Source organism: Eptesicus fuscus, chromosome 5 (assembly GCF_027574615.1).
Source record: "Eptesicus fuscus isolate TK198812 chromosome 5, DD_ASM_mEF_20220401, whole genome shotgun sequence".
NCBI lineage: Eukaryota > Metazoa > Chordata > Mammalia > Chiroptera > Vespertilionidae > Eptesicus > Eptesicus fuscus.
Window position 1 is genome coordinate 66,943,574 of NC_072477.1, and position 24,723 is coordinate 66,968,296.

The 24,723-nt window shown below is 52.5% G+C and overlaps 1 protein-coding gene across 2 annotated transcripts; it reads left to right on the top strand.

Moving 5' to 3' along the window:
- Positions 1-1,542: 1,542 nt before the first annotated feature.
- Positions 1,543-24,403, top strand: BMF (Bcl2 modifying factor). 2 transcript variants are annotated; one of them, XM_008142992.3, is made up of 6 exons: positions 1,543-1,702; positions 2,012-2,138; positions 4,374-4,667; positions 6,128-6,291; positions 18,239-18,336; positions 24,345-24,403. In XM_008142992.3, exons 3-6 carry the CDS (start codon positions 4,379-4,381, stop codon positions 24,352-24,354), a joined length of 561 nt encoding a protein of 186 aa, XP_008141214.2. In that variant the 5' UTR covers positions 1,543-1,702; positions 2,012-2,138; positions 4,374-4,378; the 3' UTR covers positions 24,355-24,403. The 2 variants fall into 2 exon arrangements, with proteins under 2 accessions (XP_008141214.2, XP_054572336.1); XM_054716361.1 differs by lacking the exons at positions 1,543-1,702; positions 24,345-24,403 and having other exon boundaries at positions 2,085-2,138; positions 18,239-22,279.
- The last annotated feature ends 320 nt before the right edge of the window (positions 24,404-24,723 follow it).

Consider the following 24,723-nt stretch of genomic DNA (forward strand, 5'->3'; position numbering starts at 1 on the left):
TCTAGCAACCATAGTGCTCACTAAGCCTGGTTTGCTCTCTTTGAAGTACCCTTTGAAGGAGCTAGGGGAAGAATGGGTAGGAAAAAGGTATGAGATGACTTCAGGCTCCTTGGGCTAAGGGTCCCAGCTCCGCTTAAATCTGTCCCAGTTTACAACCACCAGTCCCCCTGCCACTGGGATCAGGCCCTATAATCAATCACCAGGTCTACTGCAGGGACTGGCTCCCTCTCATTCATTTCTGGCCCCTTCATTTATCTTCCCTAAAATTCAGGCTTGGCCAAGTCCCTCATCTTCTATAAAACCTTTGCTGGCTCCACTTGGCCTCCAGAATAAGTACAGATTCCCCAACCTGGCATTCTAGGGACACCTCTGTACTCTGACTTAAACCTACCTGTCCCTGCCCACTCTTCCTGCATCACAGTGTGCACCCAATGATGCCATCCTCTAGTCTGCCCCCAGGACAGATTCCCCAGCTTCCTTTATTCTGCTGCCCCTAGGCCTGGGCTGTTTTATCTGGTTTTCCATATGGAAAAATGTCCCCATCCTTCAAGGCCTAACTCAAAAGCCTTCTCCCTAAAGCCTTCCCGCCTTCGCATTCTGAATTTTTCTGCATCTCTAGCAGTCATGATCCCAAAATCAACACATTTCCTCCTGCTTTCCATTATTTTCAGGTCTATTTCTCCGAGTAACGTGTAAGCTCCCTGAGGACAGACACCGGTTTTTGGCACCTAACACAGTACCCCGCACAATACAGGTGCTCAGTAAATGTTTGTGAAGCTCCACACTCCCTTACCGGTGGTTTGCCATCTGCAGGGCACTTTGCTCTCCTGGCAGCACCAGCACCACCTCTGGATGCGGCGGTAAAGAGGGTGCGTGTCAACTGCCCAAGCAGTCCCTGATCTCGCCTCTCCTCAGCCAGAAGCTTATTTTGTAAGTGTGCTCGCCCAGTCAAGGACCTGAGGGCCCCTTTGGATGTGTTTGATCTGAAAGCCACTCAGTAACAGCTTGAGACACATGTTCTCGGGCTTCCTATATACTTGGGGCTGGAGTGTCTCCTGACTCGCTCGGCAACCGGAGGGTGCTTTGCCACCAGGCCAGGATCCACGGGCACCCGCACCTGCACCCACTGGACGCCACCAGCCGCGTCTAAAAGCTCTCAGCCTCCCCCTCCCCGCCTTGTCTGGAGCCGTTTTTATTTAGCCCATTCCCGAGAAAGAAGACAAAAGTCACTTTGGCGCCCCCTCGTTCGTTCCTAATGCAAGGGTGACTCTGGCGATTCCCGAGCTCGCGTTAGGAACAGAATCTGCGTGGAGGACGGCGCACCAATCGCGTTTCTGGCGCGGGTCAGAATTTTGCTCGGCCCCTTGCAGTGTTTCCAAGGGGAGGTTCGTACATTCTTGACCGTCCCTGGCAGCCGCCCAGCCCGGGACTTGGGGCTCCACTCACCATTGGCCAGCCGTCGGCGTGACGCGCTGGGGGCGGGGCCTAATCAGCTGTTTGCGGGATGCCCAGAGCGGGCGTATTTTGGAAACAATACCGCGAGGTGCGGAGTGGCCTCCTCCCGCGCCCACCCGCCCGCTGCGGCTGCTGCCCCTGCTCGCGCCTCCCGCCCCCCGCAACAGCCCGGAGGGCGCCCGGGCGGCCGGGAGCCGGGCGGAGTTGGATCGCACCTCCTCGGCGAAGTGGGGAGAGGAGTCGCGCTGTGCGTGGGGGCCCGGGAAGGGTTGGACTGCGGGTATCTGGGGTGACCATGAAGGACTGGGGCGCTGGGCTGTGGAAACGGGGTGCAGAACCCACATCTAGGCGCGCTGCTCCACGAGGCAACTTGGGGTCGTAGCATTTGAGAGTCCCAGGAGTTGGGTCCAGGTGGGCGAGGGAGCCTGCGGTGCACTGCCGAGCCGACCTGGGCGCCAGAGAACAGCCCGGTCTCCGGATCTTTCTTTGGGGTAGGGCAGGAAGTTGTGGGGCGTCCTGCCTCCCCGCGGAGTCTGAAGGCCCCTCTCCTTAACAGCTGGGCTTTCCTCTCCTTCCCAATTGCGTCTGGGCGCCAAGCCCCCGAGAGCTCGTCACGCTGGACCCTGGCGCGGAGCCCTGGCATCACGACTCGGAGGCCGACACTCTCTCCTGGAGTCACCCAGGTCTGGTGTGTGTTGTGTGAGTGTGTGTGTGTGTGTGTGTGTGTGTGTGTGTGTGTGTGTGAGTGAGAGAGAGACAGAGAGAGACAGAGACAGAGAGAGAGAGAGAGAGAGCGTGTGCGCGCGCGCGCGTGTGCGTGTGCGCGCGTCCCCAGATTTTAGCCCCCGTCGAGGTTCAGAGCGCCTTCTGCCTTCTCCTGGGAGGAGGAGTCTTAAGTTCAGCATCCCTGTTAGAGCCCATAGGGACTGGGATGGCTACGGCGGGCTTTAGTTCAGTTCCCCTCGCTAGGAATAAAGCCTTCCCTAGCAGTGCTCTCAGGAAGTGCCCCTCCTACCAGTTTGGACATCACCTCTTCAGGTCTGGGGACGGGGAGAAGAGGTTCTCTTTACTGTATCCTAGTTTATACTTGACCTTGCCCAGCACCCCTCCGAGGCTCCCACCTGCAGTTCCTGTTGAGAGTAGGAAGGGTACCCTGGCTGGCAGAGCCACACCCTCTGGCTGTACCTCCCCCACTGTCCAGTCCCAGTAAGGGTTGAACTTTGGGGCTTTGCTGGAAGGGGGAGGGGGAGGGGAGGTGACGGGCTTCAAAGGAAGAAACAAGACAATGAGTCCTCGTTGTGATTGGCTTTGGAGGCCCCTTCTTCGGTTGGGGTTGCCGGCTTGCTGAGAGGAGGTTGAGGGACCGGAGGGGAGCCCCTGCCAGCTGACTGGCAGGACAGCCTTTGGTCTTTTCAGCAGGAAACTTTGTTTCCTGGTGCTGATAAGCTGGAGTTCTCCCCCCCTCCCCGCAGCCCCCTTTGGGAAACAATATTCAAAGAAAACCAGGTGCCTATTTTGCCATCCAAGTGGCCATCTCCTCACTCTCCAGGGAAGAGGGCAGGGATAGGACCATAGCTTCAGGACTAGATGGGGTGGAGGGACAGAGAGACAGACGGCTTGCATTTGGGAAAGCCAGGACCTCTGAATTTAACTGAGATTTCTTTAAGTACTTTACCAACCCACAGACCATTTGGCTTGTTCTTCAAAGGCAAGAGACTGGGAAGCAGAATTCCCAGGGGATCTCTAATTGAATCTGGCAATGACAAACATTGTCTCTCTGTATCCTTAACTATTCAGGTGGTTTTTGCTTCTAGCTGCTCCAGTGGGGTTCCTAGTTAGTGTGGAGGGGGCTGGGTTGGGAACTCAAGATGCTAGGTGGCTCCAAGGTCAGACTTCCAAGAGTCATCAGGTGGAGCAAGAGGAACTTCTTTATTACCAAGAAACTCATATCAACAACCTGAGTATTTTGGCAGTGAGTGAGGTCACAGAGAAAGGGCAAAATTTCACTTCCTCCTGTGAGGCAGATCGTACCAATCTAAGGCTCAGCACTGGCAGGAGTGGTAGGCTGTGGGAAAAGATTTGAAATCAGGGAGACTAGAGAGTAGACTGAGCTGGAGGAGGTCGGCTACTTTGCTGGATATTGGACCTACCCTCTAGGCCAAGCTGTGGTGGGCAGACAGCTCTACTGTGCCGAGAGGGCAGCTGCAATGACTAACTTGGGTCTTTCTTCCCTTTCTCTCCCAGGACACACTCTTACCACACCAGGGAGCCTGTTTGTTGTGTTGAGCAAGCTGGGGGTGGAGACTAGAGTCGATGGGCAGATGGGCAGGGCCTAGCAGGTTTGGAGGGAACCTGGCTGTCCTAGGATTGCTGGCTGGCTTTTGTTTTTACTGCTGAGCCTGGAGCTCAGTTTAGACTTGGTGGTTGGTTACTCCTCAGGGCAGTGAGTGAGAGAGTGAGAGAGAGAGAGAGAGTGAGTGTTGTGAGCACTATGTGTACAGTCAGTCACAGCACCCTTCTGCTCTCTCACAGAGGCTAGTCTCATTGACATTTCCCCAGGTACCCTGAGTGCTTATAGCAGCTGATCATACCCCTGCTATTGCTCAGAGTTGGGAGCAAACTTCATGACTGTGACCAGCTGGGTCAGAAGAAGAGACTGAGGGGAGGGTGGCCGTGGGTGAGCTCAGGAAGAAGTATGGAGAGTCCCTGAACAGTGAGGTGAGGCAGTCCACATTTGGGGACAGGTGTCACCCTTGGCAGCAGTATATCACCAGGGTTATCAGTCATCAGTACCTGGCCCCACTTCCACAGGTAAGAAGAGAGAATAAGGAAGGGCAGGGGAGGACCCCCTCTAGGACTCCCACTGCAGGGCTGGCCTGCAAGGGATAGCCTCCTGGATGCCTCATTACATCCAACAGGGGAGATGGATCCACCTCAGTGTGTGGAGGAGCTGGAGGATGATGTGTTTCAGCCAGAGGATGAGCTGGGGACCCAGCCTGGGAGCTTGCCCTCTGCTGACCTGTTTGCCCAGAGCCAGCTGGATTGCCCCCTCAGCCGTCTGCAGCTCTTCCCTCTCACCCACTGCTGTGGCCCTGGGCTTCGACCCATCAGCCAGGAAGACAAGGCCACCCAGACCCTCAGTCCAGCCTCCCCGAGCCAGGGTGTCATGCTGCCTTGTGGGGTGACCGAGGAACCCCAGCGACTCTTTTATGGTGAGTGCTCTTAGCCTCAGGACTCCTCCCATAGAGACTTGGGGAAAAGAGGGGACTTTCCCTCCCCAAACCTGCCTGTTGCTATTTCCTTCCCCAAACTGAGCAGCAGGGGCTATTGATTTCCTCACCTCTCACCTGTTGCCTTTCTGCTTGTCATTGCTCCTTTACCTGTGCTCCTTGGGCGCCAAGAAGGACAAATTGCCCTGCCATTATTTCTTCTCTTTTGTCCCTTTCTGGAGGGATCTTTGGGTCCACGGTGTCTCCTTGGGTTGGAGAGGGTACCTGCGCCTCAGCTTTTCCATCCTGTGGCCAGTAAGGTGGTGCAGCCTTTTGTGTGCTGGTAGTGATGTACCTTCCGTAAAGTGACTGACATTGCTCCGGAGAAGGTTGGGGGAATCTGTGACTCGCTGTTGACACTGAAGGGAAAAACCCAGCTGGTTCTGGGACAGAAGGTTCCTGAAGGCAGAAGGTGGCCCCCCACTTGTCACTTGGGACTTTCTGTGCTTGGAAGGGGAACTGGAAAAAGAGGTTGAGACTGCCTAGGCTCAATGCCAGCAGAGGGGCTTTTTCCAAGGTTCAATAGGACAAGACCCCTTCATTTGTGGACTTAAATGGTTTGTTTTATGAGCTGTGTGCCCTCCTCTGGCAAAAAAAAAAAAAAAAAGGCAGGGTTAGACGCACAGTCTGTTTTCTACTTTTAGCACAATAGCGTATGGAGAGAGGGGAAAGGTTCAGAGGCTATCTTGCTGAGTCTGATGGACAGATTGGGGAGATGCTGCAGTTATTCCCAGAGGGAGCCGGCCCATAGGGTAATTCTTGCACCGCAGTTCTGGCGGGAAGAGGGAAAGGAGGGAGGAGGCAGGCGGGTGCCCCTAGTGGCAGCTCAGTTGCCAGCACTTGGTAAGTATGGAGCACTGATCTTGAGGCCTTGCCTCCCGAGAGGAACTTAGCTATTCTGTGGGTCTGAGTTTTCTCTCCCTGGTTTCTATGCCACTGCCCAGAGCTTTAGGAACTGAGACCAGCCTTCCTCCGCTGCGCTAATCAATGAAGACACGTGTTGGTTTTCTCTTTCTCTGTCCCTTGCTTTGCTCAACCCAGGAACTCTGGAGAGCTGCCTCCAGTGCTTTTCCAGAGAAGAGCTCCAACCTGCTACTACATGAGTAATAAATTATGGTCAAGCATAGCTTGGTAAATAAGGACAGAAGGTTGGCAAGTTCACCCATACATATTACGTTTGCTATGGCACTGCTGACGAATGTAAAACCGAAGGGAGGGCTGGGACCATTCCCTTCTGTTCTCCCAGCACCAACTTTTATATACTTGCTCGTGAGTCAGGTTGTCCAAATTTGGCAGACTGCCCTGATAAGGCCTCAACCCCGGGTCTCTGCCAGGAGTGTTAGGCATGGGGAGGAAGGGACGGTTGTGGAGAAGACTGAGATGTGGGCCCTCTGTCCTTGCAGGCAATGCTGGCTACCGGCTCCCTCTCCCTGCCAGTTTCCCTGCAGGCTTGCCCCTTGGTGAGCAGCCCCCTGAAGGACAGTGGCAACACCATCGAGCAGAGATCCAGATTGCCAGGAAGCTTCAGAGTATTGCAGACCAGTTTCATCGGCTCCAAATGCAGCAAGTAGGCACGGGTCCTTGGGGTGGGGGGTGGGGTGGGGGGTGAGGTTTGAGTCTGCTGGGAGGGTGGGTAGGGGGGTGGCTGGGGCCTGCCTCTGCAACTTTGTCTTGCTAGAGCTGAAGAATACGGTCCCAGAGTTTTGGCCTTGACTAATGTGATTCCTGAGGACTGGATGGGCCCTACTGGATGAGTATGCCCGCCCTCACCTCTGAGCTCCAAGTTGGTTATCTGCCCACTTTCAGCTCAAGCTCCCTAAGACGGTTTGTTGGGAGATGCCACTATCCCTCCTTCCTGGAAAATGGGATGGCTTTTTGCAGCCTTGCTTGACAAACTGTGTCTTCTTGAGGCCAGGGTTGAGAGATTGTCCCGTATGGACCCAAGGGGAAGATTTTCAGGGTGCTGCAGGGAAACTGGACAGTTGCGGGTGTCTGGCTGAGGTGCAATGGGAACCTAATAACCAAGGCTGAGGGATGGGCTGAGTGGGGGAAAGTGGTGGAACCGGTTGTAACCTGACACTTTCCAGCTGGGGAGGCTGCTCCTCATTGTCTCTGTCTGGGAACTGGGGCCTGGGACTCTGGAGAGCGTACCTCGGGGAGTCTCTCCAGACCGGCGGCCGGGCGCTCGGCCTGGTGCTTGGCCGGCAGCCTGGCACCAGCACCGCCAGGGCGGGGCATCCCGTGTCAGTGGAGCATGTGGCAGAGTCCATCAACAAAGGCGGCGGCTGGCAGGCTCGTGCTGAAGGAGCCCTTGTGCCACGGGCTGTAGGCTGCCCTGCTCTGCAGCCCTGTCTGGGCGGCCCCCAGGCACTTAACCCTTCCTCTCTGGGCTGACTTTCTGGAGGGCTGCCAAGGCAGGGAGCGGGCTGGGGCTGATCTGTGCTAGTATGCCCGTCGCTTGAAGCAGAGGCACGCCACCTGGAAGCCACCTGGAAGTGAACACGTTCCCTCCTTCTGGGACAGTGTCCCTGGCCCGTAGGATAAGTGTGTGTGTGTGTGTGTGTGTGTGTGTGTGTGTGTGTGTGTGTGTCTGCCTGTCTATTTGTCTGGAAATCAGGAAAATAAATAGCATCATGATTGGGCAAGGCCCTGAGGTTAGATGGGTCACGTCAGGTGGCCTGAGGAGAGCTATTGATAGTAGTAGGTTTGACTCAAGGACCGAACCATTGCCAGCACCGGGGGGGAAGAGAAATTGACTTTGGGTCTCCTGAGAACAGGCCATCAAGAGTTAAATATGGTCAGTGCCTTCTGCCAAGGAGTTCTGAGGGAAATTTGGGTCTAGAACTGGCCCTGGTGGGCTCTCCTAGTCCCTCAGAGATCAGGAAGGGAGGGTGGCCCTGTGCTTAGATAATAAGGCAGCTTGGCCTCCTCTTCTGGCCCCAAACTCGTTTCTAGTCTGTCCTTTGATTTTTCTGTGGAAACTTGGCTTAGAGTTTCCCCTTCAGTCCATGTGTGGACGCACTCCGATTCTTGCTTTCTTTCTCTTGGCCTCCTTCCTGCCCATTCACTCTAGCCTGGTTGTACGGCCTGTGGTTGAGTCCAGCTCACAGCGTCCAGTCCTGGTGCTGGAGCTGATGGGTGACACGGTGGCTCTGGGTCTCCTAGACTCATCTGAAGTATTGTTTGGAAGGCAGCTTTTTTTCATTTTCAACAGACCTGGTCTCTTTCAACAGGTGTTTCCCAGAATATTCCCTCATCTGGGAGCTCCTGTAGGCCTGGGAGCAGGCTGGGAGGATAGGACTAGACCACAGCCCAGCGCCCTCTCTTCCTGACTCAGTCCTGAACAGGAGGGGGGCGGCCCTTATCCCAGGGCCTGACCCTGCTCTTTGCTGCTTGGCATCATTTCCCCCAGCCCAGGGCTGCCTCTTTGAGGGCATGGTTCAACCCTAGACAGGATGCCGTCCTCCCAGCAGAGCCACCCAGCCAGGTAGGAGGAAGGATAGAGCAGGAGAACTAACTGTCAAAAAGTGTTCCCTGCTCAGCACCTCACCCTGTACTGGCTCCTGAGCTCTCTGTGCCCCTCATCCACCTGCCAGCTCCCTATTTCTGTCTTGCAGTGTCCACAGGCTGGCTGGTGAGGCCTTTCTATCCCAGAGCTGGTTTTCCCAAAAATTTTCCATCACAAAGAAACGCTGTGGAGTCCTCTTGCTTTTCACCCCCTCCTCCCCACTAACCCTGCTCACAGGAGGCGGGGGAGGGGTGTGTGGCTGGTTCATCCTGGGGGAAGGGCTAGGATAATTGCACACAGCATCTTTTAGCAGCTAGTTTTAAGGAGTTAGTAATTTTCTGAACTTCATTATTACATAACTACTGTCTAATATTTCATATCTAAAAAGTACTGTTGACACTCTTGCATTCTTATCCTTTATCTCCTTTCCCTATTTCCTTCCCTCATCTTTACAGGCAGGGAGACTGAGGCCCTAGGAAGGAAGTGGTTTAGCATTAAGTCTGTAGGCTTTGAGTATAAAGTCAGAAAGCCCAGGTTTGAATACCAGTTTTGCCACCTACTAGCCCTTGGGAAGTCACTTGACCTTGCCAAGCCTATTTCCCCTTCTGTAAATTTGAGCCAATACCACGGAATTTTACCTCAAAGGTTAAGTGAGTTAATACCTGTGGAAACTCCAGGCACATCAGTAGGTATTCTTTCATGGTTGTTTACTTCTGTCTCTCTGTAATCCTGATCAGCCCCCAACATTTCCCACCCCACCCATCACGAGGCTCCCTGCGCTCCCCTCTGCCTGTCTTGTCCAGAGAAATCAGTGTCCAAACTGTTCAGCTTTGGACTTTGGCCTTGAACATTCTCCTCTGAGAGTGATGGTCGTTCCCCATCATTGTAGGCTGAGTTTAGAGAGCCACGAAAGACAACCCAAGAGGTAAGAAGAAGTTGAAGGGGGCCTGGCCATCTTCTTTCTCCTTGGATCTGGGATGGTATCATGGAGCCAGACAGTGGCCATTGATCCCTGAGTCCTGAAGGCAGTGTGAGCTCTGATTTTTGTCCCTGGTTTGAACCTCAGTTATTCTTTTTCTGTATCAGGTAGGCTCTTCTCCCTAGGAGATGTGAAGCCAAGGGCGAGGGTATGCTGATGGGGAGTGTGTTGATGGCAATATGGCAAACTGAGTGCATCAACGTGACCCCAGATTGAAGAGGTTGCAGGTTCTCCCAGGTCAGTTTATGCTGGCCATGTTTCCCAAAGAGCATGCAGGTCTAGCCTGGTTACTCAAGTGATCAGTTCAGGTGGCTCCTCTGGACCAACCAGCAAGAAATTGGAGGCAGATCAGTGTCAGCGAGGGTCTTCAAAGCAACAAGAGATTGGGAGGCAGAGTGAACGGAGGTAAAAGCCTTTCCAAACCTGGTCACACACTCTACCTTCCTCTTTGCTCTTCTGTGATCTGACCGGCTGCAGATTGTTGACAGTGGCCTACCTTGACTCAGGCTCTGTGAGTGTGCCCCGGTACTTCCATGTCCGTCCAGCTCCTGCCGGGAAGAGGAGGTGCGGCTTTGCTTCCGCACTGAGCTCATGGCTGCTCTGTCATGGTGTCCTCCTGCGTGGGCCTGAGAATGGACAGCAGTAGCTAGTGTCCCCTCCCCTTGAGAAAGTCTCCTGTCCCAGTGGCACCATCTTTAAATTTGTGGTGGTGTTTTGGGGCAAAGTTAAGAAGCCAAGAATCCTCCAAAAACGTAGCTACTGTAGACTGTTGAGTGAAGCTAAAGGAGGGTTGGAATTTTTCATGTTGGAAATGACTTTTTCACTTGGACAAGGAGTAGCTCCATTCAGAACAGTCAGATTTGGAAATTCCCTGAATAGTAATTAGACTTTCTGGAAAATGAAATCTGAGAAAAAAATTCAGCCACTCAGTTGAAATCATCTTTAATTGCAATATCACAGAAAGGATCCTGGACTTAAGAGGCAGATCCCGGTTGTAAGATATATCACTGGTAAGGAATGGACGGTTTAACACTTTTGGAAATGTGTTAAAAGATGATTTTAGGATTTCGCTCGGGCCTGCCCTTATAGTTCTTGGGGAGCTCTTTGGGCAGTTGTGCCCAGGGCGGTGTTTGCACGGTGTGTGAACCAGCAGCTTCTCTGCCAGCAGCCTGGATCCTTTGTTCAGGGAGCCCCTGACTGCCTCCTGACCCTTTGGGATGCTCTCCTTGTTAGCGAGTGGTTTTCTGGAACTCAGACTGTGGCTAGTGAGGTTGTTCAGGCTTTAGATGGGACAGCCCTGGGCAGGAGCCCCAGAGATTTGCCTTAAAGTGAGAAGGGCCCCAACAGAGCCAGCCTCTGACCCAGGATCTGGAGGTCCACCTAGGACAGTGCCTGGGAAGAGCGAGGCTGAGGGAGGGGCTGTGGAAAGCTGCCGTGCGTGAGAGCCAGTGCAAGGGCTTGGGGGCCCTGTGTTTGCTCTGTGGCCGGCTCTGTTTATATCGCTCGCTATATTTAGCTTATGAGTCATCAGCGTGGCTGACTAGAGGCCGAGTTCCCCACACAACTCTGCACCTGACTACTCTCTTTTCTAGGAGAAGGGCCTTGTAGTTCCGGACAGTTCCTTCCCTCCCCACCAAGGCAAGCCATGGAGAGGGGACGTGGCTTTTGTTGTGTGTGTTTTTCTTGGAGGAGGGGGGTGATGAGGGAGGGGGTAGCGGGAGGCACTAAAAAAGAAAAAGAAAAATGTCTAGTTTGCCTTTTGATCCACATCTGGCAACCAAGAGGGCATGTTCCAGGACCAGAATGAGAACAGTCACTGGTATGGTGAGGAGGAGGGTCTGGCCATCTTCCATGCTCAGGTGGGGACTAGAACAGCCAGTTGCAAAGGCCCCAAGTTGGGAGTCAGAACCTTGGGGTTCCTTCTCCACAGCCTTGTAGACCCAACAACAAACCTGCCCCCTCCTCGATCCCCTCTCCCTTGCCTTTGGCCAGAGCACACACACCACTGTTCCTTTTGAGCTCTTAGAGGTTGCCTGATAGTTGGATGGCGTTGTTCTCTGATTGAGGGAAGCTGAAGCACAGAATCCTGCCGGAGGGGAGCTAGGTAGGGGCCTCAGCAGTTCTTTCTGGGGACCTGGGTGGTACCCAGCCTGTCCCTCATCCCCAGCCCCCAGCGGCTGAAGGTAGTGTCCTCCAGGTGCATTAGAGGAAGCCCTCCTGTCTTTGAGAACCTGCTGGCTCCAGGCTGCCCTTTTGCCATGGTGGTGGCCTGTGGCTTCAACGTCCTGTTAGCACTGCTAGTTGAGCTGAGGAAGCTCTTGGCAGGGAGAATTATTTATTTTTAAATATTTTTATATTGATTTTCAGAGAGAGGAAGGGAGAGAGAAAAAACATGCGAGAGCGAAATCGATTCACTAACTCCTTCACACCCCCTACCAGGGATCAAGCCAGCAACCCAGGCATGTGCCCTGACTGGGAGTCAAACTAGCAACCTTTCTGTGTTCAACAACTGAGCAACACCGGCCATGGCGGCAAGGAGAATTTTTACCTTTCCCATTTTGCCATTCCACTGCTCTTTCCTTGAGTATCTGGGCCAGAAGCATTTAGGGACACTGGGCCCTCGGGGGGTTCAGAATCCCTGGCTCAGTGTGGCTGCCTGGAACTCTGAGCCCAGCTGTCCCTGGCCGCCACGGCCTGTCTCCGGGTGAGAAGTCACGGCTTTCCCCAGGACTTGATCAGTCTGTTCAGAAGATAATGCTCCCTGACGGGCACGCTGAGCAGAGCGTGTTGAGGGAAGAACCCAGCAAAGTGAAGTGGCCCAGGTTCCCCTTGTGCTCGCCAGGAGCGGTGAGCTTGCTCTCTGCAGCCACCAGGCCCCCTGCTTGACATAGCCCTTTCTCTTTTGATCACCGCAGCCACCTTACACATCTAGACCCCATGGTGCCCGTCCGATAGGCAAGTGAGACGCAGAGACATGAGATAATGTGTCCGGGTTACGCTGTAAGTGGCTGGGCTGGAAGCCTTGGGTTTTCCCGCACCCACCCCTGCTCCCCAGCAGCACATGCTGGAAAGTGAGAGCACCCTGCTCTGCCTCCTCTCACCTTAGTCTGGGTTCTTGCTTTTCTCCACTTCAGGTTGTAAAATAATTGGCAAGGTTTGCATTGCTCATCTTTGTATCCTTCATAACCCTTAGCTCAGTTGGGTGCTTGATTGTTCAAGCTTGCTGGATTGAACAAAAGTATCTTCCCTGCTTCTTGCAAGTGGAATTTTCCTGAAGTCTCCCTTATCTCCATTCCTGGTTCTCAGCAGCAAGCCTCTTTCCTTCGGCCCGGCCGGGGTAGGTTTAGGTGGGGAAAGGGGAAAGGTAGGAAAATGTCACTTTACAGAGAGTGTATCTCCCCAGAAAGTAGAGTATGTTGAGTTCTGCATTTTAAAGAAACTGAGCATGGTTTCAGCACATGATCTGAAGTTATCATTTCAGACCAGTTTTAGCTTTATTTCTGTTTGATCTTCAGTTAGCTCTGCCTCTGAAAGGTTTATTTTTTCTGGTCCACAGCATCCTTACTAAATAGTTAATGATCTGGAAACAATGTCTTTAAACATACTAGGGGAGCAGTCCAGTTGTGATTTGCTTTGAAAAGTTAATACTATTTCCATAATGTGAATAAACACCCTGTAATATTTTAGTGCAAGGACATAACTCTGGAGTCAGAAGTCAGGGGTTTGAATAACCCACTATCTCAACTAATTTGCTTGGGGTAACTTTTCTAAGCCTTTGCTTCCCTGACTGTGATAACATCTGCCCTTACCACATCCCAGATCTTTGTGAGGAGCAAACGGGAAGATCAAGTACTCTGTTCTGAGCATGAGATGTAATAAATTGCTATCTGGTTGGTAAATTTGCAGGGTTCTCTTAAAGCAGGGCCACAGCGTAGCCTGGCTCTTTCCTCTGGTCCTATGGAGGTGAGTTAGCTCTTGCTGGAGCGTCTGGAACACTGGTGACCGCCCCGGCCCCCCTCCCACGGGTGTGAATTGGATCCGAAGGGGAGAGGCAGAGGGAGATTTTTATCTGGGGAGGGCAGGGAACACGCTTGGTGCTTAGGGCAGAGGCCACTTGGGATGAAACAGAGTTTGATTTGTGTAATCCAACCATGTCAGACACCACAGCTAGCTCTTAAAAAAAAAAAAAAAAAAAAGCCTTTTACTGGTTGGGCCTCTCCCCAGGCAAGAGGCTGATACTATCACATCTAGTACATCTTTAGACCTGGCCAGACATCAGTTGTTCCTGGCCTCAGACAAGTGGGTTATCTTGCAAGGCTGACTTTTCTGTAGCCAGTCCAGTGTACACTTGTTGAATACCTGCTGTGGGTCCTTACGTGTTCCCCGTTATACAGGATAAGTGCCCATTTAGTCACAGTGCCCGGCACACAAGTCCCCAACTGACTGGCACACCTTCATCCCTGGACCACAGCAAGAGTGGGGGAAAGAGTTAAAGACAAACCTTAGGCCTCGAATGCCTGGTTGTACTCTCTTACCTGAAGACAATATTATTACCCACCATGTTGGAACCCCTTCCCTTGGGCATTCACCTCTATTCTTTCCCTCCAAGCCTTGGTCCTACCCTCTGGACTGAATTTGAATACTTCCAGTCTAGGCTTCAATTGCCACCAGCTTCCCATGCCTTGTAGCCCAACCCCTTAGCCCTGAGGGCACCTGACTGAGCATTCTGGGAACTCCACTCTTTGCAAGTTCCCATACTTCTTTTGTTGTTGTTGTTAATCTTCACCTGAGGATATTTTTCCATTGATTTTTGGAGAGAGTGGAGGGGGAGAGACAGAGAGAGACACAATGATGTGAGAGAGACACATTGATTGGTTGCCTCCTGCACGGGGATTGAGCCTGTAACCGAGGTGCGTGCCCTTGACTGGAATCGAACCCAGACCCCTTCAGTCCATGGGCAGTCTGTCCTCTGAGCCAAATGGACGAGGGCAGGTTCCCATATTTTGAGAGGTGCTCGGGCTGAGTCTGGGAGACTGGGCCTTGCTCTGGGGTTTGCACTCATTAATCTGAGTTTATGTGCTGGCTGCTGTGCCAAGAACCCGCGAGTCCGAGGCCAAGCACGCTCTTTCCTGGTTCCCTCTTCCTTCTCCCCTTCTCCTCCACACCCTCTCCTGGAAGGACCCAGGTTCTCTGGCGTTCTGGCGTCTTTGTGTACTTCATCCTGTTGGGCCCATGTTCATTTCCTTCCTCCTCACTGTTTCTCTCCCTGGCCTCCCTTCAAGTCCTTTTTCTTTCCTTTCTCGTCAGGCCCCTTTGTTTAATTTTTAAAAAAATATTTATTGTTGCTCCTCAAAATCAGAGCATTCTTTGATTCTCTTGGTGTGAGGCAGCTTGGTTTCCTTTCAGAAAAGGGCCTTGTGAGGCTGCAACTGTGGCAGGAGAGAGCCAAGTGGAGTTTGTGTGGCATCTGCTGATGCCCAGAGAAAGGGCTGCCGGGGCCGTAAGCAGGTTCCCAGGCGGCTCTCGCTGGCCTCACGGCTGCCGCCGCCACTGATGCCACTCTGTGCGGGGCAGCCTGTTCCCCAGGCCCACCCAGCCCCTCCACCAGGCGAACTGCATTCAGTTGTTGGAGCTCCGAGTTGTAATCTTGAAGATAATTGTGGATGACAAACTCCGAATCACCAAACCTGAGGGCTGGAAAGCACCTCAGTGGTTTCCAAATGCCTGTCTGTGGCCTGGCTGCTGTAGAACCACCTGGGCAGGATTTACCCCTGAGTTGGCCAAGGCATTACTCTGGTGGGAAGAGGTTGAAAGAGCATGGAGGAAACACCAGGTCATGAAGTGTTTTCTTCTAGGCTATAGAATCATAGATGATTTTATTTGCTCCTCTGTTTTTTCCTTGTGCTTTCCAGTTTTCTACAGTTAACATGTAATTACGTTTATGACTACAATATACAACAAATGTAACTTCTGATTTTTAAAACTATCACTCAGGGAGCTTGTTTAGTATACAAATTCCTGGGGCCCTTCCCTGGAGATTCTGACCCAATCGGTCTGGGGGAGGCCCGGGGACTCTGTATTTATAGCAGCACCTCAGTGGATTCTGTGATGCAGTCAGGTTTGGGAGCCTGCATTTCACTTATAAGAAAGTGAGGACTCACAGACAGGCTGACCCCAGGCTACAGCCAGGTCCTCTGACTCCTGGACCAAAGCCTTCCTTGCCAATTCACGAGCCCTGAGATCTTCACGGGCCGAGGCACAGAACCTTGATCCCTCCTGAGGGTGGACCTGCGTGCCCACCTGTGCCTGGGCCGGCCGGTGTTTCCCAGAAGACCTCAGCCTTCCCATCTGACAGCACCCTCTGGCCCACAGCTGTTCCTGGGTCCTCCAATATCCCCAATGATGGGAGTGAGGCTGCTTGCCTTGCCTTATTCCCAGAGACTCAAGGCAGCAGGTGGCCTCTATTGGAGGAATTCAGGGAGAAACTGAGGCATACAGAAATGGTATTGGACCAGGTCCCAAATCATGGAATTGTGATCTCCCATCCCTGGCTGAATTGCTGTTTGGAGACGATTTAGAGAAGGGAGAATAAAGGGCTAATTTGGTATAAAGAAAGGTATATATGGTGGTACTCAGAACATAGTGACAATGAGTAAGGACACAGCCCTCGGGTCCAATCCCTGACACTTACTAGCAATGTAGCCAAGTTACGTAACTCTTTCAATGATCTCATCTGTGAAATGGGGATGATAATACACACCTATCTCATCGGGTCGTTGAGAGGACCAAAGGAGTTTAATGTATGTGTAATTTGTCTCAAAGTCACCCGGGGATCTTGTTATAGCTTCATGCTCTGATTTAGTAGATCTAAATTTCTAATAAGCTCCCAGATGATGCTGAAGCTGCTGGTACATGGACCACACGCTGAGAGGAAGAGATGTAAAACACTCAAAACAGAGCCTTGCCCTCTCAGCGTTACTATTATTGTTATTATCATGGCTGTTATTGTTACTTGGCCTTTTCAAACAGGCACCTGAGGAGACTGGGGATTCCAGCAGACTGGCCTCTCCAGGGACCGGGCTTTTCCTGGAATCTCCTCCTGTTCCAGCACATGACCTTTGCACCTGTCCTGGGCAGCAGCTGGGGAGGGAAGGGAGGGTGCTCTGCCCAGCTGCTGCAGGCCTGCGTCTTCAGGTTTGCAGCTGAGTCCATTTTCACGCTGTTTTACTATAACCAGATTTTGTTAAGCCGGGTGTGTTTCCCCTTTTTACTCATCTTTGTTTACAAAACCCGAGGAAGCTATCAGTCTCCCCAGCCGCTGCCAGGCCTCCTCAGTGGCACAGCCCAGTTTTCCTGCCCCTCCCTGCAGTAGTTATGCCTCCACGTTGTTTTCCGGTCCTCCTCCTGCAGGGGAAGGAATACTCTTGCCACAGGCACGGGGCATTCTGTTCTCCTGGGTTGGCAGGGCTCTGAGGTCAGCCTGAGCGGACACCTAACCTCTCTTCTCTTAGTGCCCTAAGGCGCAGTGAAAGGGAACCCAGCCGCCTGCATGCTTTTCCCAGGCCAGAGGGACCTGTGGAGCTCTGGGAGTGCAGGAGACCTGGACTCACTTTCCAGTTCTGCTACTGACTTACCCTCTCCTCCTCCTAGCTGATTAGTAGTCTCCTGGTGGTGGCCAGGCTGTGTGGTTAAAGACAGCCCAAGAGCCCTAGCTGGTTTGGCTCAGTGGATAGAGCGTCGGCCTGTGGACTGAAGGGTCCAGGGTTCGAATCCGGTCAAGGCCATATGCCTGGGTTGCTAGCTCAGTCCCCAGTGGGGGGCATTCAGGAGGCAGCCAATCAATGATTCTCTTTCATTAATGTTTCTATCTCTCTTTCCCTCTCCCTTTTTCTCTGAAATAAATAAAAATATATTAAAAACAAAAACAAAAAAAAACCCAAGAGAGGGCTCCAGCTCCCCTGGCCCTTGCTGCCTGGGCCCCAGCAGCAATACAAGTCCAGCCTGTGCCGGTTTCTTTCTGCACACTAGGTTTTTATTCCCCTGTCCACCGAGAACCCTGCGGAGAGGGCCCCAGCCCAGTCCTGCCCTGGCAGACAAAGAGAGAACAAAGACCGCCTCTTCCAGCACCCCTCAGTCCCCTTCTGGCTCCAGGGAAATGTACCTGTGTGGGTGGGGCACCGGCCACAATCCTGTGAGCCACTGACCCCTGACCTTTGCCCCCAGCTTCCCTGCCTGACAGTAGGACCTGGGATAACCTCCAGAGAGTAGTGTGCATTCTTTGTTTTTGTTTTGTTTTCAAGTATGTTCTTGCTTAACGTTTAATTGGCTCCAGTCAGTAGGAAAGCGCTCCAAGAGGGGTTATTTATGGCTTACTGTCAAGAGCAGCTATAAAAAGGGCAGTGCTGAGCTGGAGATGCTGGGAAGGGAGAGAGGGCAGGCGCTCAAGTGTGTGTGTGTGTGTGTCTGTCTGTGTGCGTGTTTGCACTGGATGAAATCAGATTTTTGCTGCCTCAGCAGTGTGGTTTAAATTGAAGATTAACCCTTTGACCTTCACAGTGTCAAATCACTTGCAGATGGAGGCTCCCCCCTTTTCCCCCTTGTTCTCTGTGTTACTTTGGAGTGGGGGGGGGGGGAAGAGGGGGGGCACTTCTCTTTCTTTCTGAAGAAAGTTTGTTGTTCATGCAGCTGAGGTTTGAGGGGCTCAGGAGCCAATCTGATTAAAAGCAGCACTTGGCTAAACTCTGGAAAATCCTGCAAGCAGGGGAGAAAGTTTAATCCTCTTGTGCACAGTGCAGAATGAGCCTGGTCTTTTCTTTTTAATGTTAAAAACTGCAATTGTTTTTGGAGGACTCCGCTATCTCCCCCTCATCGCCGCTTCTCTTGTCCGCCCCCATCCCCCCACTTTGCTGCACTGATAGGATTAAAGTGCCGCCCCAGACATGTTGATCTAAACTTTTATTGGAAATGATAAGAAGTCATCTAAGGCTGCGTCTAGGAGTCACGCTGATTTTTTTTCCTCCCTTTCAGCACCAGCAGAACCGAAATCGCATGTGGTGGCAGTTCCTCCTCTTCCTACATAACCTCGCCGTGAATGGAGATGAGAACAGGAACGGGGCAGGTCCCAGGTGAGGCTGGGCTGCCCTCTTCGGATGGGGCACCACAGGAAGGACTTCGGCGAGGACTGACACTGTGTCTCGAGAAGTTGTTTTTTGTTGTTCTTATCTTAAAATTTTATCTCTATGTGTAAATAAGACATACCCAAGTGGGACCTTTTTCCCTGTTCAGGACCTTGACCAGGAATGGGGGCCTTTGTCAAACACTGTTGAAGTGAAGGCTGATGAGTCTCTGATGGTGGGTCCTCCCAAGGGCTCTGACAAGCAGACTCTTCAGCCCGCAGTTGTTGAAGATGACCAGGTAGTGATGTTCTCTGGCCAGAGGACTGTAGTTTAGCCACAGGAACTCAGTTAAACCAGAGGAGGCTGGATTACACTCCTGCTCCCACCAATCCTGTCAGCCTTCCCCCATGGATGGAGCCGAGATCCGGACAGTCACACTGCTTCAAGGCACCAGGGCCTTGGTCAGGGGCTTTCCAGCTGAGCCTGGCCACTTCACTAGGCCACTCAGCCTCTGTCTGGGTTCTCATTTGGCCCAGCCAGTGCCCACTCCAAGGGCTCAGGGATTCTTGCCCAGCCCCTGTCATCTCCAGCAGACCTCAGGGAGGGTTGGGTTTCTCCAAGGACCCCTCAAACATGCCTCAAAATGAACCAAACTTCTGTGTAGGCCTCAAATCTGACTCGGTCCCACTTGGAGGCCCCAGGATTGATCCTGAGGTACAGAACCACTGCCACCTCTGGCTTCCTAGAACTGGCTGCATGTCAGCCACGGATGAGCCAAATAGCCAATCACCGTGCTTCACCAGCAGCTTGTGCCTTTGTGGGCTCCTCCTTCCCAGAGACCCAGCCACAGACTGCGTTCGGCCCCCAGATCAGCACTGTAGGGCATGAAGGGGCAGCATTGCAGTGGGACTGGGAAATGTGGCCATCCCACCTGGAAGAGTCAGCCCGAGAGGAACCCAGACCACTTGGTTTCCTTGGAAACAACATACCTCCTCCTCCTTATTCCCATTCCTTTTTCACACCTAGTATGAAAGGTAGAAGGAAGAAGCCGGCACAGTGACTTTGTCAGCTGACATGTGTCTTTTCGAGCAATGGACAATGATTAAGAGTGCAGAACCGTCAAAGCTGGGTACACATTTCCCGTCTTCCTTCAGCTCCCAGCGAGGCCAGCAGGGCATGCTCTGGAACTCGGCGGGATCGCAGCTGCCTCCGAACTTCGCTTCTCTCCCTGCTGTGGCGCTAATGGAGAGAATTTAAATCAGCCAGTCGGCCAGCTCTGACAAGACAGAGAATTTGGTTAACGGAACCTGTTAACAGATACCTAGGAGTGAAATGGTCATGTTTGCATATGTAGGAAAAGATAACATTGGTGCTAACCAGGGAAGCGAGGCCCAAGGAAAAGACTGCTTTCCTGGGCAGAGAAGGCCCCGGGGCTACGCCAGGAAATTGGAGAAGTCCAGAGGAGGCTCTCACCTCTGCACAGGCCAAGGCTCCTCCAGTTCTGCAAGGAGGAGGTCTCCTCCTGTTGAAGGAGGCCTTGATCACCTGTGTGTACAGCTGGGCAGGCTGTTCACCTGCAGAGGAAGGTAATGGGGACTGAAGTCGAGCTCCTGCTCTGCCCACCCAGTTGCATGCCCCAGAGCAGGGCTGTGTCTTCCCAGAAGAGCTGGTGCCTTGGCATGAAGGTGCCGGATGGGCTCATAGTGACCCTGAGGAGAAGGACCTCAAACTGTGCAAATGCCTTTGTTTTGTTCTACTTAGATGTTCTGGAGGTATTACCTTTTCTTGGCCAGAATTATATTCTCAGGGTGTGTACCATGGTTTGTCTGCTAAGAAGATGGGTTCTCACTTACAAGAAGGAACCCAGAGAACAGGCATGAGGACTGGCTCTGGGACACGCTGACCGCCGTGACGTTCAGCCTCCCCTGCGTGTCCCCATACCATTCAGGATGTGCTGAGGGCCTGGTGTTTTCCCCTCTCCTGGACCAAGGCTCTGACAGGCAGCACTGGTATATATGCTGGAGTGGAACACACAAGAAAACCACGATTATTTCTACCAACCATTTCTTAACCCCTCTTGGCAGACTTTTCACCTGAGCTGAGTGAGAGAGCAAAGAAATGGTCTAGACTTTGGTGCTGAGGCAAAGCCATCCACTTCAGGGACCCTGCCAGGCCCAGGAGGGCCTGTGCTAAGAACTGAGCCCAGAGTTTGGCAAGCCCATCTGAACATTGAGCCTGGGGCCAGGGGGAAGATGGTCCAACCGCACTATCTCCATCTGTGAAGCCAAGAACTAACTCGTTATCTTAAGCAAGCCAGGGCAACATTTAAAACCTCCTTCCTTTCCCACCCCCCAGAAAACCAAGGAGGTAACTCCCAGAATAGCCCTAGGAGAGAGGTTCCTCCTGGCTGGCTGTTTTCAATTGGCCTAGTGATCTAGGTCCCGCCCCTTCCCCCTCTGCCTGGTGAGTTGGTCTGAACATTCCTCAAGTCCAGCCTCAGGAGACGTGTCCCTCCCCCTGGGCCCCTCTCCCACCCCCACCCCCAGAGGCTTGGCTGTCTCCTGTGAGGGGGTGGAGAATCCAATTGAGAGGGAGGGAGAGTCTGACCTGGGTCCTGACCTGTAACCAGCTGAAGACTTGTGGAGCTTTTGTGGTTTGCTGATGGATGGGGGTGGGAGAGGGACTGGAAACCGCCCTCCCCGTTGTAGAAATGCCCTGGAGGAGGGGAAGCCTGCTATTCAGGGTCTAAACAGCCCTTCCAATTCAGAACCCCAGAGTAGGGGTTTCTGGAAGCTTATGGACAGAAGTGGGGAGACAATCCCCCCAAGCCAGATATCTGACTTCCCCAGCGGGTTGCAAAGTCTGGGCTGCTGAAGAGCTATCCCGTGGCCTTCTCCTGCTCAATCTGAGGCAGGAAGAAAAGATCACCTCCCGGTGACCTCCCCAACCCCCTAGGGGAGTAGGTCTGTTTTCAGAGCTTGTGTGGTAGGCACATTCGAAGTGCTCAGAGGGGCCCCCGGCTGACTTGTCTCACTGTCTCCTGTAGCCAGGCCCTGTCCAAGGGTGGCTCCTGACTGGTCATGGCAGGGAGGGGTTGATTGGGATGGCCCATCTAGGCCCTCCATCCGCCTGAAGTCTTCTGGGAAGGAGGCTGGGAGCCACTTGACTGTCCTAGTCAGCAAGGAGTACTCTGCCCGTGAAAGCTTGCCTGTGGCGGGGACTTGATGAAGAGGGAGCAGGGAGAGTGGAGAGCAGCAGAAGCAGGCAGACTTAAATTGCCACTGCCCTCAGGGCTTCGGGGAATCGGTGCTGCAGCCCAGGCTGGAGGTAGCTTAGGGCCCCTCTGTGTGTAGGCGGGGACCCTTGGTGGCAGGCCACCCTGGCCAGACTTGCCCAAGGAAGGGGTTAACCTATCAGCCTGTGATGCCTCCTGGGGACACTGGGCAGTGGGCAGGCATGCCAGGGCCGGTGAGGACTTAGAGCCTCGAGGGAATGAATGGCAGAGAAAGCCCAGCCCTTGCAGAGACGCACCAGCCTCGACGCTGACGCTGACGGTGCTCAGAGCCTGTGCGGGTCCCAGGTCCACACTGCTCTTCCCTGCACAGTTGGCCAGAGCCTCTCCCTGCTGGGTGAGCATCGCCCAGCTGCCACCCTGGGTCCACAGGGCTGTCAGGGGAGACCCGGTGAGAATGTAGCATTTTGTTCATCCCAGATTAGTTGCCCTGGGTTCTAGGCACTCTGCCTCTGGGAGAGAGACAGGGAAAGAGGGAGGGGACTGGGGACCCATTGTTTTTTAACCTGTACAGAGTATTTGACTTTCTGTTCTGAGAGAGAGAGAGTGAGAGTGAGTGTGTGTGTGTGTGTGTGTGTGTGTGTCTTCCCTCCATCAATTGGTACAGTTTTTAATAAAACCATTTAAAGCAAAACTGGTCTGTTTCAAGGTGTGGTAAAAATGCAACGGGACCCACTGGAGAATTTGAGATTCCTAACTTATGTCCCAGCTGCACTCCTGAGTTATCCCTGAGGCTCCCGGCTTGTCAGGACTTCCCTTCCCCTGTTGGATTGCAGAAGAGCCTTCTGACCACACAGTAAGCAGCAGAGCAGAGGCCCCAAGGGGTGGAAGACATGGGCTTTGGACCCAGATCCAGATTTGAATCCCGTTCCAGCCTCCATCGGCTGAATGATCTTAGGCCAGTTAAGTAATCTCTCTGAGCTGTTGGTTCTTCCTGTGTAAAATACAGCTGTGCCTGCCTTGCAGGATTAAAGGGAATGTGTGCAAAGGACCTGCCCACACCTCCATTCCCCCACCCCTGTCAAGCTGGGCTTCAGTTTTCTTTTATCAAGGTAGCATCTCAGGAGGTAGGCTCCTTGTAGGGGGACTTCCTGGCTTGCATTTCTTTGTGGATTAACAATGTGTCTGATTCAAGAGGGTAATTTAAAGCTCTTGACAGAGTTCTGAAAATCCTCGGGGAAAACCACCCCTGGTCCTGTCAGCAGTGAGCCGAGAGCCAAAGGGCCGATGCACCTTGCCAGCGCCGGGCCCCATGATTTAGGAAGCTGTCGGCTCTCTGAGGACCAGCCTTGGACTCCAGCTCCTCCCCCCATAGACAGTGGGAGTTTGAAGTGACATTGAACCGTCTTGTCGAACCTCTTCCTTTTATGGTTGAGTAAACTGAGGCCCAGAAAGTGGCTGCAATTTTCTGTTGGGCTCTTTAAATAGCTGAGTCAGTCTGAGGGGGGCCTACCCCATCCATCTGGGTTTCCACTTGGAAATTGCAGTGCTCTTGCCCAGATCTGCAGGGAAGCCAAAACTTGTCTATTTTTAATGCCAAATAGCTGCCTCTTCTCCTGTAAAACATGGCACTTCTAACCACTCTATATTTGGACGGAGAGGTTTATTTTTACTGGAGTGTGGTAGAAGTGCGGCCTGGTGCCACGTCCGGATGTTATTCTACATTTCACGTGCTGGGTTGTAGTTGAGCCCATTAGCAGCTCCTACGAGCTACACAGGGAATTAGTAGGTGATTGGTGATGTACTGTCTTTCTTTCAAGTCATCTGCTCCTACTTTGGGTACGGCTGCATTCAATTGCCTAGGCTAGAAACCTGAGAGCTCACCCTGTCCCACCCTGCCCCTCCCTTTCTCTCTCTCCGAACCCTTCCCAGGAAGTCCAGTGAGAAGTTAAAGGCGCAGCTGCCCAGGTTTGAACCCAGGCTCTGCTGCTCACCCGCTGAATGGCATCGGGCAGGTCACATAGCCTTTCTGTGCCTCAGTTTCCTTATCTGTAAAATGGGATGACAATAGTATCTATCTAAGGTTGTTGTGAGCATTAAATATGTGAATATGTGTCAGGTGCTTAGAATAATGCTTGGTACATATTAAGTTGTCAATAAATGTTAGCTGGGCCCTGACCAGGTAGTTCAGTTGGTTAGAGCATTGTCCGGATATGCCAAGGTTGCAGGTTGGATCCATTAGGGCACTTGTAAGAACCAAGTAATAAATGCATGAATACAATGCATAAGTGGAACAACAAACCAATGTTTCTCTTTTGCACTCTCCCTTCTTCTCTCTAAAAATCAATAATAAAAAAAGGCCCCTGCCTCCACTCTCACTCTGCCTCCTCTTAAATAAATGTTAGCTGATGATAGTATTACTTTTATTATTATTATTTGTAGGCACCCAAATCAATAAGTTCTGACCAGTATTGATTTCAGAGCGGAAAGGAGAGGAAGAGAGAGAGATAGAAACATCAATGATGAGTGAGAATCACTGATCGGCTGCCTCCTGCACACCCCAACTGGGGATTGAGCCCACAACCTGGGCATGTGCCCTTGACCGGAATCGAAACCATGACCCTTCATTCTGCAGGCCGACGCTCTATCTACTGAGCCAAACTGGCTAGAGCAAAGTCTGACCATTCTTACTAGGAATTGTCTCTTGCACATATCTTCTATCTCTGCTGTGTTGTTCTAATATGATTTTTTTGTTTTCCTTTCCCTCACCCCCAAACAAATGTAGAGCCTTCTGACTGGTCTCTTTGCCAGCCTTACTCCTTCCACAGTGACCTCTCTGCGCCAGAGACATTTCTAAAGGACAGGCCCGATCCCGCTGCTCTCCACTGGAAAACTCGCCCTCCTGAAAAGCTCACATTCCTTAGCCTACCTCTCCAGCTAGCCCCTGTATTGGAATTCTGCATTTGTATTCTGTATAATGAAATATTCCCAAACCTAGCAGCTTCCAACCACAAACATTTATTATCTCACAGTTTCTGTGGGTCAGGAAATTCAGAAGTGTGAGCCCCAGGTGGCAGCAAGCTGAGAGACTGGTGTTAAGATGGAGACTTCCTGGAGCACCCATTTAATTTACACGAAGTCAACTGTACACACTCAGTTTGGGG

Coding starts and splice junctions, on each gene's coding strand:
- BMF (XM_008142992.3), top strand. CDS start 4,379: ATGGATCCACCTCAGTGTGTGGAGGAGCTGGAGGATGATGTGTTTCAG. Junction 4,668..6,127: donor ACCCCAGCGACTCTTTTATG/GTGAGTGCTCTT, acceptor CTGTCCTTGCAG/GCAATGCTGGCTACCGGCTC. Junction 6,292..18,238: donor ATCGGCTCCAAATGCAGCAA/GTAGGCACGGGT, acceptor CCTCCCTTTCAG/CACCAGCAGAACCGAAATCG.